General features: G+C 42.0%; 1 protein-coding gene across 1 annotated transcript in view; it reads right to left on the reverse strand.

Annotated features, from left to right (window-relative positions):
* The window catches only part of l3mbtl3 (L3MBTL histone methyl-lysine binding protein 3), a 94,471-nt gene extending 84,091 nt beyond the window's left edge, over positions 1 to 10,380 (reverse strand). Inside the window, exons 1-4 of the mRNA XM_079639027.1 lie at positions 10,196 to 10,380; positions 8,164 to 8,286; positions 7,586 to 7,697; positions 2,932 to 3,082 (exon numbers count right to left, since the gene is read on the reverse strand). Coding sequence (XP_079495153.1) covers positions 2,932 to 3,082; positions 7,586 to 7,697; positions 8,164 to 8,262 — 362 coding nt within the window. The 5' untranslated portion in view covers positions 8,263 to 8,286; positions 10,196 to 10,380. The remainder of the gene's footprint in view (positions 1 to 2,931; positions 3,083 to 7,585; positions 7,698 to 8,163; positions 8,287 to 10,195) is intronic.
* Positions 10,381 to 11,690: the final 1,310 nt, after the last annotated feature.

Below are 11,690 nucleotides of genomic sequence, written 5' to 3' on the forward strand. Positions count from 1 at the left end.
TTTCGGGTGTTTCAGCCTTGCGCATATTGACTTTCTTCTAGAGGGAAGAAAGCTGATATGTATTACGTACGGCTCATATCTTGCGTTGCCGAGCCGAGGTTTCCAGCGAATGCACGCTGCAGTGTCCGCCCCAAAGGCTTGCAGTGTTCGTGTCCGCACGCTGAAATTTGTTTTTGATTATTCCCTGCCGGTCCTCGAGACGAAAATAGCAGTGCGGTCCCCCCCCCGGGGAGGAGAGCAAGAATCACTCCCCTCTGGGGAGCCCTCAGGAAATCGATGTCTGTATCCTTACCCACATCCAGAGCCTGGGGTTGAGACTCAAAGAAAAGTGTGTTGGTGCCAGCCCAGAGAACCACGTTCCTGGGAGTGGTATGGGATTCAGTCACGATACGGGCACAATTGTCTCCTGCACGGATCGAGCCCATCCTGGCCACGGTGACCAGGATTAAGCTAGGCCAAGCCATCACCGTAAAGCATTTTCAGAGAGTGTTAGGGGTCATGGCAGCAGCGTCCAACGTCATTCCATTCAGCCTGCTGCACATGAGGGCCCTGCAGTGGTTGTTGGAAACCAAGGGGTTCTCCCCGAGGGGTTTTACCCGATCCGCATGATCAGGGTTACGCGCAGATGCCTTCATTCTCTATCTATGTGGAAGAGACCTTAGTTTCTGTCCCAAGGTCCCGTGCTGGGAGCATCATGTCGCCGGGAAGCCGTTTCGACAGACACCTCTCCCTCACTGGCTGGGGCACGGTCATGGACGGCCGCTTTACGAGAGGTCTATGGCAGGACCAGGATTCCCCCTGGCACAGAAATTGCCTGGAAATGCTGGCGGTCTTCCGAGCTCTGAGGAGTTTCCTGCCAGACCTCAAGGGTCAACACGTTCTTGTCAGAACAGACACTATGTCACGGATGTCCTATCTAAATCATCAACGGGTTCTGAGATCACGCCCTCTATGCATACTGGTGTATCAGATCCTCCTGTGGTCCCAGGGGATACTGTTGTCACTCAGAGCAACATACATCCCAGGGGACCAGAATCAGGTAGCAGACATCCTGTCGAGGAAGGTGCTGAGGCCAGACTCCCAGGGGAATCCCCGAGGTGGTGGAGTTAATATGAGTTAATATGCGGGAGGATCAGCCAATTGGAAGTGGACCTGTTTGAGTCTCGAGAGACGACACACTGTCCACTGTGGTTCTCCCTCACGCATCCAGCCTCGCTGGGGTTGGATGCCATGATGCAGACGTGGCCGAAGCTGCGTCAGTATGCATTTCCCCCGATCGCTCTGCTCCCGGGAGTTCTGGAGAGGGTCCGTCGCAACGAGGTCAGTCTACTTCTAGTAGCTCCGTTGTGGCCGGCCCGAGTATGGTTCTCAGACATAATATCACTCCTAGAGTGATATCACTATCCATCGGAGATTCCCATCAGGAGCGACCTGCTGACGCAGGCAGAGGGCTCAATATTTCACCCTCGGCCAGAGCTATGGAACCTGGGGGTCTGGCCCCTGATTCAGTAGGAGTAGTCAAGACCATACTCGGCTCTAGAGCTACCACCAGGAGGAAACTGTCCGGCATAAAATGGAATGTTTTCACCATTTGGTGTAGAGAGCGTGAGGTGGACCCAGTTAACTGCCCGGTGGCTTCAGTGCTGCAGTTCCTCCAAGATCGCTTCTTGGCTGGTCTTACCCCGTCCACACTCAAGGAGTGCGTGGCTGCCATTGTGGCATTCCACACTCCTCTGGGTGATGGCCCCTGGAGAGACATCAGCTGGTCGTACGTTTCTTCCGTGGGGCTCGAAGGATGAGACCTGCGGAAACCAGAGTTCCCACATGGGACCTGGCAGTGGTTCTCGAAGGGCTGGTCGAGGCCCCCTTCTAACCTCTGGAGTCGGCTGAGGCCAAGAACCTTCCCTCAAGGTAGCTTTTTTATTAGCCATTACTTCTCTGAGGAGAGTAGGAGATCTTCAGGTGCTCTCTATATCTCACGGGTGCCTGGAGTTTGCTCCAGGCGACATCGAGGTTATCTTGCAACCCAGGCCTGGCTATGTGCCTAAACTGCCATCTAATGTGGCACGGCCTACGGTTCTGCAGGCTTTTCATCCTCCACCTCATGTGACGGCGGATGAAGAAAGACTTCATTTGCTCTGCCCTGTCAGAGCTCTCAAGATTTATGTTCAGAGGTCTTCTTCATGGCCGAAGTCAGACCAGTTGCTGGTGTGCATCAGGTCGCTCAAGAAGGGGCTTCCCGCATCCAAACAGACCATCAGAAACTGAAAGTCGTTCAGGCTATCTCTATGGCCTATCAGGTGCGCAGCTTGCCTTCACCTTTGGCCGCGAGAGTTAATTTAACCGGAGGCATGGTGTCCTCTAGAGCCCTCCTTTCGGGGGCCCCGATTCAAGAAGTGTGTGATGCAGCTGGATGGGCCACCCCTCATACTTTTATCAGATTCTATAGCCTGGACATTCCTTCTATGCCAGGCACTCTAGTGCTCTTGTCCTAAGTGTGCCTGTGCGCAGCTTCACACTGGGACAGGCAGGGCCCATTGTGGCATAGTGGGTACTCGTTCCCCAAAGTGTCATCATCGACGCAGTGCAAGTTCCCTCAAAAGAGAACGTCTCAGGTTACGACTTGCTTCATCACAGAAGCTAACTCTGTTGTGTGCCAGCATACCTTTGTAGCTTCTGTGTATGCCGTCACACGTTACGTCATGACACAGCACCAATCAGGATTGGATTAGTTTCATTCATACTTCAGATGCGTTCCCCCCAAAGTGTCGTCATCGATGCAGTTTCTCGTTCCCTTCTCAGGGAAAAAGGGTTACAGTCGTAACCCGAGACATTTATTTTAAGCACGCTGCAGTTACTATATTTTATGGTTATAGTTATCGTCCGTGGAGTGATGAGTCTGATCCGCAGTAATCGTGAGGCTTGACTTACTCTTGCTGGTCCTGCTGCAGACAGCGCTCGCTGCAGTGAAGTCCATCAGACAGGAAGTCCACCACAGAGCCCTTCCTGTTACAACGCACACACACCAGGCCTCGCTGGGCCCATGACGCCTCCTCCTGTGATACCGGCCGCGTGGACAGAGCTGAGGGAAATCAGGACAACACAGAGAAACTTTACAATCCTCAGGGAAATTAAACATCATTCACATCACAATTTTACACTAACTGACTGACTGATCCTAACATTACTGACCAATTATCACCTGCTGTCTCAGACAAACCTGGGCTCTCTTCAGATGAAAGTCTACGGAGAATTGGTGTGTTTGGATAGCTTTAAAGGCAAAGTTAAATCAATCTTGAATCATTCCCAAACTTAGGGATGCACCGATATCAAAATTTGGGCCGATACTGATAACCGATAATTCTTTATATTTGAAAGCCAATAATATGTATATTGGCTGATAAATCTAAATTAAACATTTTATATAATTTTTGAGAGCCTGATAACAAAAACAAAAGTCTCACCATTAAATCCATGTCCCAAGCACACGATTATAATGTTATCTTTATAGTTTTATAAAGGCGATATGACAGATTTGCGCTGCACGTTGCACTGAACTGTATTTTCCTTTTTTTAAGTGACTCCAATAATATTTCAAGCAATTTAAAACCATCATAGTGAACAGTGAACATCTGAATTGACTCAGCTGAAGGAAATAATCAATTAATTATCAGCTTTAATATATCGGCCAAATTTTCTTATTAAGCCGATAACGATAACATTAAAAATGAACATATATCGGCCGATACCGATATGATGGCAGATATATCCTGTATCCCTAGTAGTAGTCCATAAAGCCTTTTTACTCCAGAAAAGCAAAGCTAAATGTTGATTTAGTAGCTAACATGCTGTTTGTTTGTATTTGGTAAATGGACTGCATTTATATAACGCTTTCACAGACCCAATGGCCACCAAAGCCCGTTTACATGTTGCCTCACATTCACCCATTCATACACCGACGGCAGTGTCAGCCATGCAAGGCGCCATCCAGCTCATCAGGAGCAGCTGGGGTTAGGTGTCTTGCTCATGGACACCTCGACACTTTGTCAAGTGGAACCGGGGATTGAACCACCAACCTTCCGGTTTGTAAATAACCGGCATGAACCACTGAGACACTGCCGCCCCGGTCCCGGTGTATTTGCATGATATTGTGGGATTCATCCATATAGATAATTTAAAACATGATATTGTGGGATTCATCCATATAGATAATTTAAAACATGATATTGTGGGATTCATCCATATAGATAATTTAAAACAACACAGAATTATTTACAAGTTATTCTTAAAGGATTTTCTGAAAGAAATCTCAGCAAACCATGAATAATTAGAAAGCTTTATCTACACAATGACTGTAATTGATGTAAAACTCTACATCAGCTAAAATGTTGATCAATGTCACTAGCCTTAAAAAAAGAGAAACATCGAGTCAACTTAAAGCTCTAGTCCGTAACTTTTTTGGGTTCAAAATGATCCAAAATAAATTTTTGAGCAAGTACATAACCAGCCAGTGTTCAAAACTATCTGCTTGCCTGCGAGACATAGACTGTGCTCCAAACCGCATAGCGCGTGCTCGGCAGAGAGGGAGAGAGAGCAAGAGACCGCGCGCGTGTGCCTCATGAAGCGCATTTAATATCATTTCCCTATTTTCTTTTTTTGGATGTAGGTATAGTCAGATAACATATTTTTCATTTGATTGGTTCACCCGCCCGAATTTAATTAAAATATAATTTTTCGTCACGTCATCCGCGCATCTCTACCGCGCCCCCAACACATTTGTCGCCCAAGGCAACCGCCTAGTTCGACAGAGTTCCACTGGAGGCGATCGCCCATGAGTGCAAAATTAATGGGAGTTTATGGAGCTAGATGGCAAAATGTGTCTCTTTCACCCGATTGCCGTTGAGAAATCACAGATTTGATTGTAGGTTTTGCAAGTTCAACATGGGTTATAGATCGAAAGTTGTTCTTACAAAGAAAGTTGTTCGATTTCTTACAGGTTGAGTTGTTGTTGCCCATAACACGCTAGCATTCTGCTAATGAACGCTGATTGGTCAGTGAAGGACTGATTACGACCAGAGATACCGCTTGATGGCATCGTGGCATCCGAAGCGGGACCAGAATGTCTTCTAGTAAAAACTCTTCTAGCACATGTATTTACCTGTGTCAGCGGTGATGTCGATGCCTCGAGAAAAAAGAAAGTGCAGAGCGCGAAAGCACCACAGTGACTGAAGGATTGTCGTAAAGCAGTATCTCTGGTCGTACGATGTGTATGATGTCATTGTAAAATACTTTTTAAAGGAAATAAGTGACTCTAAAAAATCTAACACCCAGCAATGTGTAATTTCTTTGCATCTACTTTCGAATACAACATTCAAATTACTAGACAAAAAATTATATCCTGAGAAAAGTGGATTTTGAGGGGTATAGCTCCATAGACCTCCATTCTTTCTGCACTTGTCCTGTGAGCGCCCTCATATGGAACCAGAGTGGAACTGCAACCAGTTCAGAAGCCGGAAGTTTACTGAGAGTGGCAGTTCTCCCCTTATTAGACATTCTCTGCTTCAAGTATATTTTCCAGCAAGTAAGTATATACTTATTACTTTATGCATTTATGCAGTATGCAAGTATGCAGTACTTTATACAAAATACGCATACTGGCAGTATAATTGTGTGTACTATTTTCATTACATCTTGGGACTAAATTGGCCCACTTTTTAGTTTATAAAAGTATTTTTAACTGTACTTTAAGTGTAACAGCAGCAGTAAACTTTAAGTACACAACTAAGTAAGTTTTTCTTTTCGATTGCGACTATCTGAACTACACTATAAGTTAACTCACAGGTATACTGTTTGTTTATAAACTTTATCTCACTTTTTAGTCTAATGTAAGTAACTACTTTATGAAGTATGAGGTTTATGAAGTACACTATCAGCAAAATACTATTTTTGATACTTGTGTTTTTTTATACTTCTAAGTTTTCTTTATGTGAATTTAACATCAAACTTATACACTGAAAAAAAAACATCTTGCATCTTTGGTTTTAAGTCAAAAGTATTATTTAACATCACTGAATTGACCCAAATACATTCATTTGTCCTAACAGAACTAGTTTAAATGTGTTAAATCAGCTCTTTAAGGTAACAACGGCAGGTTAGCACTTTTTACAGTGCAGTTTATATACAGTATTATTTAGCAATTTTAGGGTGTGTTGTTCACACTTGGCCGGTTTGATTAAAGTGAACTCTGGTGCAATTGCTCTGTTAGTGCGGTTCATTTGATTAAGTGTTAACGGTGCCATCCGAACTAAACAAGCGGACAGAGACAGTTAAAAAAAAATTGGTCTTAGTCCGCTTCTAAACAAATTCTGGTGCGGTTCGACCGAAATATGAATGCAACACGGACCAAAAAAAACAAAAAAACAGGATGTGATGTCACAAGATGCGGCCCTAAAAAGGACAGATTGCTCAAGCATACATGTTTTTTCTCGATTATAGTCGTTTCTGTTTAGGTATTAATGTTTGTTCTTGAAATGGACCTTTAACTGAACAACACTTCATATATGTAATGAATCAGGTGATTGAATTGTGCCGGTAAGAGTTCACTGTACCATAGTAAACGTGTTAAATCTGTTCACCTGCACTAACGTGATCAGCTGAAATCACTGTCAAAAGATGCTTTTCTCTTTCCAGAGAAAGAGAAAATTACATTACTGTGTAATTTAGCAATTTCTTTAAGGCATATTAAAATCTCACAATTTTTCCAGCCCGCTTGAGAACTGCAGCCACTAATTTTTACCACTTTAAAGGATTTGTTCACTCCAGAATTAAAATTTCCTGATAACTCACCCCCATATCATCCAAGATCTTCACATCTTTCTTTCTTTAGTCGAAAAGAAATGAAGGTTTTTGAGAAAAACATTAGAGGATTTTTCTCCATATAGTGGACTTCAATAGGGTCCAATCAGGGTACAACGGTTTGAATAATTAAATAAAAGGTAAAACAATGATGTTGGACGATTTTGAAGTTGGAGGAGAAAATGAGATGGAGTTCGTTATTACCTTTCTGAACCAGAACACGCGTGACCTTTCAACATGATTACGTAATGTGTGGCGCATCGCAGAGCTAGTGCAAGACGAGCAATTGTGGTTAAAAAGTATATAAATGTTTATTTTTTTATACAATGATGATGGTTTGTCTAGATAAGACTCTTATTCCTCGGCTGGGGTCGTGTCGAGACTTTGAAGCTGCACTGAAACTCACATTTGGACCTTCAACCCGTTGGTTGTCATTGAAGTCACTATATGGAGAAACATCCTGGAATGTTTTCCTCAAAAACCTTCATTTCTTTATAACTGAAGAAAGAAAGACATGAACATCTTGGATGCCGTGGGGGAGAGTAAATTATCAGGAAATTTTAATATTGAAGTGAACTAATCCTGAGCACAATGTAGTGAAAATCACAGAAATCTGCAGCTCATTCCCGTGGGATCTTGCTGTGCAAAACTTGAGACAGAAGCAAAGGGGAAGATTGGCTCAGGGAAAGGGCACTGAACACCAAACGTGAGTGTATTATTGTGCGTTTACCCTCTTGTGCCGTGGGGACGCTCCATGTGGTGGTGGCGTGAGCTTTTTTGCCCCTCTCCTCCTCCATCTCGTCCGTTATGACCTCCAGGACCCCAAACTCATTCACCCGGAACTGACACACACACACACACAACAGAGACGCTCACACACTGCTGGATGTACACAACTAACACACACACACACACACAGGATTTAACCCAGCAAGCAATTTTGAGTTTAAAAGACGTCTAGGCCAAAACAAGGAAAAATTTGGGTTGTCAGTGAAAATGTAATAGACGTCTAAACTATAGCCCAAGAATAGACTAGTCATCAATTAGATACAAAGAAATGAAATGAGTGAAGAAATGAAACCAAACACCTTGTAATCACTGTTTACTTTGCTTACATGATGGAATATCATACATCTCGCAAGTTGTTTGGAAAAAACGACATGTAATTAAATTCAAGGTTATTTGGGCTAGAAGTGTGTTACTCATAGCTGGACTATATCGGGTCTATAGTTAACCGAGACGGTTATGTGACGGCTATTGCTTGCTGGGAATACAGTTCTTAGGTTGTGTGTGTGTGTGTTCCCTCACCTTGAGCTCGCTGCCGGGAAGAGTTCCCACTCCATCCTTCCAGTCCATGGCTTCGTACACATCAAACTCTGGAGCTGCGCTCGGGCCCGACGACTCCATCACACACGCACACACACGGCTAACCTGAAACAGCACGCCACACCTCACACACTTACACAATACACCACTGGAAATCATTCACATGCACATTAATTCACCTCTAAGTGTGTGTTTACTCCAGGAAACCAAATCTAAATGTTGATTTAGTAGCTATCATGCTGTTTGCATGTTTGTTTGTATGTGCCTTTTTTTTAGATCAGTAAGATTGTACGATTTTAAATCAGCATAAAATGTTTTCCCCCTGTTATTTTTTTGGGGTAAAATGCAGCCCAGACATATTCTTTACAGGGATTGTGGGGTTCATCCATATACTAATGAAAAATAATTTCAAACAACACTATTATTTTAAAGTTATCCCAGCAAACCATTATGCAAACAATTGCCATGTTGTTTTAGTCCAGAACTGGTTTAACAGCTGTCACCTAATGAATTGCTCTGTTTTTGTGCATTTAAACAATAGACAATGCATTTTAAGCCCACTTTCATTTATAATCTATATAGCCGATATCATAAAAATATTAGAAGTCTTATCTGTTCTTCAAAACCTTTAGCCAAAAAGTCACTCCTGAACAACCATAAACCAATACAACTGTTTATATAGTCTATAGCTTAAGTAGCAAGCTGATCTGGAAGGACACATGACTATGCACACACACACACACACACACCGTGTGTCTAGCAGGAGTGTGTGTGAGTGGCGCATGAGGCCTACAGCGTGTGTGTGTGTGTGTGGTTCCCTCGGCCGCCTACAGGGGTCGCTCAGCCGCGTCGCTACTGGAAACTTTCAACAATGAAATCAAAAGAAATGCTAGCAATAATGTCACACATTACAACATTTTCTGTTCGCATCGCGTGTTTTGATTCATTTTAACATAGTTTAGCATTAAATTATTAAGTCAGAGTTGAATAATTGTGGTATATCTGCACGTGAAATGATTTTCGCTGCTGCAGTTGGTATTTATTAGGTTGTATAAATAAACTAAGTTCATTTTCTCAACGAATATTTAAAATCTCCATGCAAATGCTTTACTTTTTTAACGTAAAGTACAACACGACGTCAAAATCGACATCTACTCAGATAACAGTTACTAATTATTTTTAGATTAAAATTGTAGACGACGATGATGATAATATAAATAAAATATGTTATTTTTTAAAATAAAAAAACAAATTGAAATAAAATACATGAGTTTTGACGCACCAGTTTTTTTTCTAATAAACACGTTTGCTTACATTCAGCTCTATTATATTAAATAGTTTACACTGAATGAGGTGAAATGATTCATCTCGACGGTGTTATTTTTCCTCAAATATCGACGACGACGAACAGTGGTGACATATTTCAGACGGCGCAGTATCAGATATTAAAACACTTTTCTTTAATGTGTTTTAAAGGCAGTTTCTCAAAATGGCGGAGCAGGAATTATATTCACTATATAATTGAAAGACACAGGCCTGGCGAATCGCGTCATTATTGCTGATCAATGACATTTAAAGTGAATGATTGAGCAGATCATCGCAGAGCTGATCGAGACATGTTTTGTTTCGCACGGTCAGTTCCTGCCATGTACAGGAGCGAATGCACTCCTGCTTTGCATTATTCTACACACACTCATAAATACACGCTTTATTCCTCCCATCAGCACAAATACACACTTTGATTCTTTCTATCGACTGCGTCTATTTTGAGTGTCATTCATTAGCGTTATTCTTTATTTCATACTCTCTCTCTCTCTCTCTCTCCCTCTCTTCCTGCTGCTGCTCATATTATTGATGACACGTCCAGGCGTTTTCTACTTTATATCTAACTTTCATTATTATTCCGTCGCATTAAACCTCCCGCGAAAGTCTAACACGGTTTATTATACAGTATACAATGCTACACAAGCAGTTTATCCTAGCGTGCGATTGTTTTAAATTGTCTGTTTCTTACCCAAATTCTCCCACGAGTACTGAGAAATTGGCCAGGCGGACTCCAGTGCGCATGCGCACAGCCGTCGCGCTTCACACTCGCCCATCATGACAATAACGAAAGTTTTGCGCTGAAACAATTCCGACGAATCTCGACGATATCGCGCACGTTCACGGACCCTCTAGGCTCGTCTCAAACCTGTCTGTGGGGCTTTTAATGCGCAGCGACGTGCTCCGAGGGCGTAAAACATCGCCATTTCTGTGTTTGTTACTAAGAATATATTCCTGCGCGCGACCGAACCTTCCAAAATGCGCATAAACATCTCAGTAAATACAAACAATTAAACTCTGGAGTGTTGCGTGTGTTTTTTTTTAGAGGAGATGGAGAAATAGTGTTATATGACTGTCTGCATTGGTCATGTAGGTGAACATATAACATAACTAGCTACTTGCTGGACTACTGAACTGAACAGCAAACACTGGCTCTACTGTTGTAGCCTAGGCTATAGCCTACTAAACTAAACAACAGCCCAGCTAACAAAAATATATTACAAGAACGCTTTGCTAACCTTCCATTACGTTATGAAAACACTATTTCTGAACATTCAAAACGTCCTGTTTTGTAGCCTACATGTTTTCTGGTTATGTGAACATTACGTTACAGTTGAATGTTCTCTGAACGTTCTGGAACTGGTAACATTTAAAGAACGTCCAACGAAGGTAACACGTTCCATGAATAATGTAGCCTACTGTTTAAACTATATTGAACTATGTTAGCCGACCAAACTGTGCTGTACAGAACCACAAAATAGCCCTTTTTTATCTGAACTAACTTAATCTATAGAATAGTTTAGTTTAACAACACAATGCTATAATTAATACTAACCTAAACTATTAAGAAGTGCACCATATTCAGCTGTACATAACAAATATACTAGAAACATTAATTAACTGAAATATTCAGAACAACACTAGGTACAATAATGTAGGCTACTACTAAACTAAAATATACTGAATTATGTTCTACTATAGTCCAGTCTTAAAATAGGTGGGATTTAACAGTTGATATGAATAACACACACTTTTGTTTGCTGACGCTAACACAGGCTCACAACAAGTAAATTATGCTGACACTTTTAATGTAATCATTTTATCTTTATATCTTTAGTTAAAAGGTTTCACGGACAGGTCTTAGATTAAGCCAGGATTAGGCCTTGGTTATGTAGCTTTTATAAACGTGCCTTAGAAAAAAAACATTACTGTGTTGCATCTTCAGATAAAACAATGACACTGATATATTTTAAGATCAAACATGCATTTTAGACTTAGCCTAAGCCTTGTCTGTGAAACCGTGGGTAAATGACAAACAGTGATCAAATAAACTGGCCATATTAGGTTACCCAACTAAGTAATCCAGAGCTGGATTTAAGCAATTTGTTCCCGTTAAAACTGCTATTTTATCCGTGCAATCCAACTGTAACTCAGACTTTAACTATTGTCATCCACACTTGATCTAA

This window comes from Phoxinus phoxinus (genome assembly GCF_949152265.1).
Source record: "Phoxinus phoxinus genome assembly, chromosome: 16".
NCBI lineage: Eukaryota > Metazoa > Chordata > Actinopteri > Cypriniformes > Leuciscidae > Phoxinus > Phoxinus phoxinus.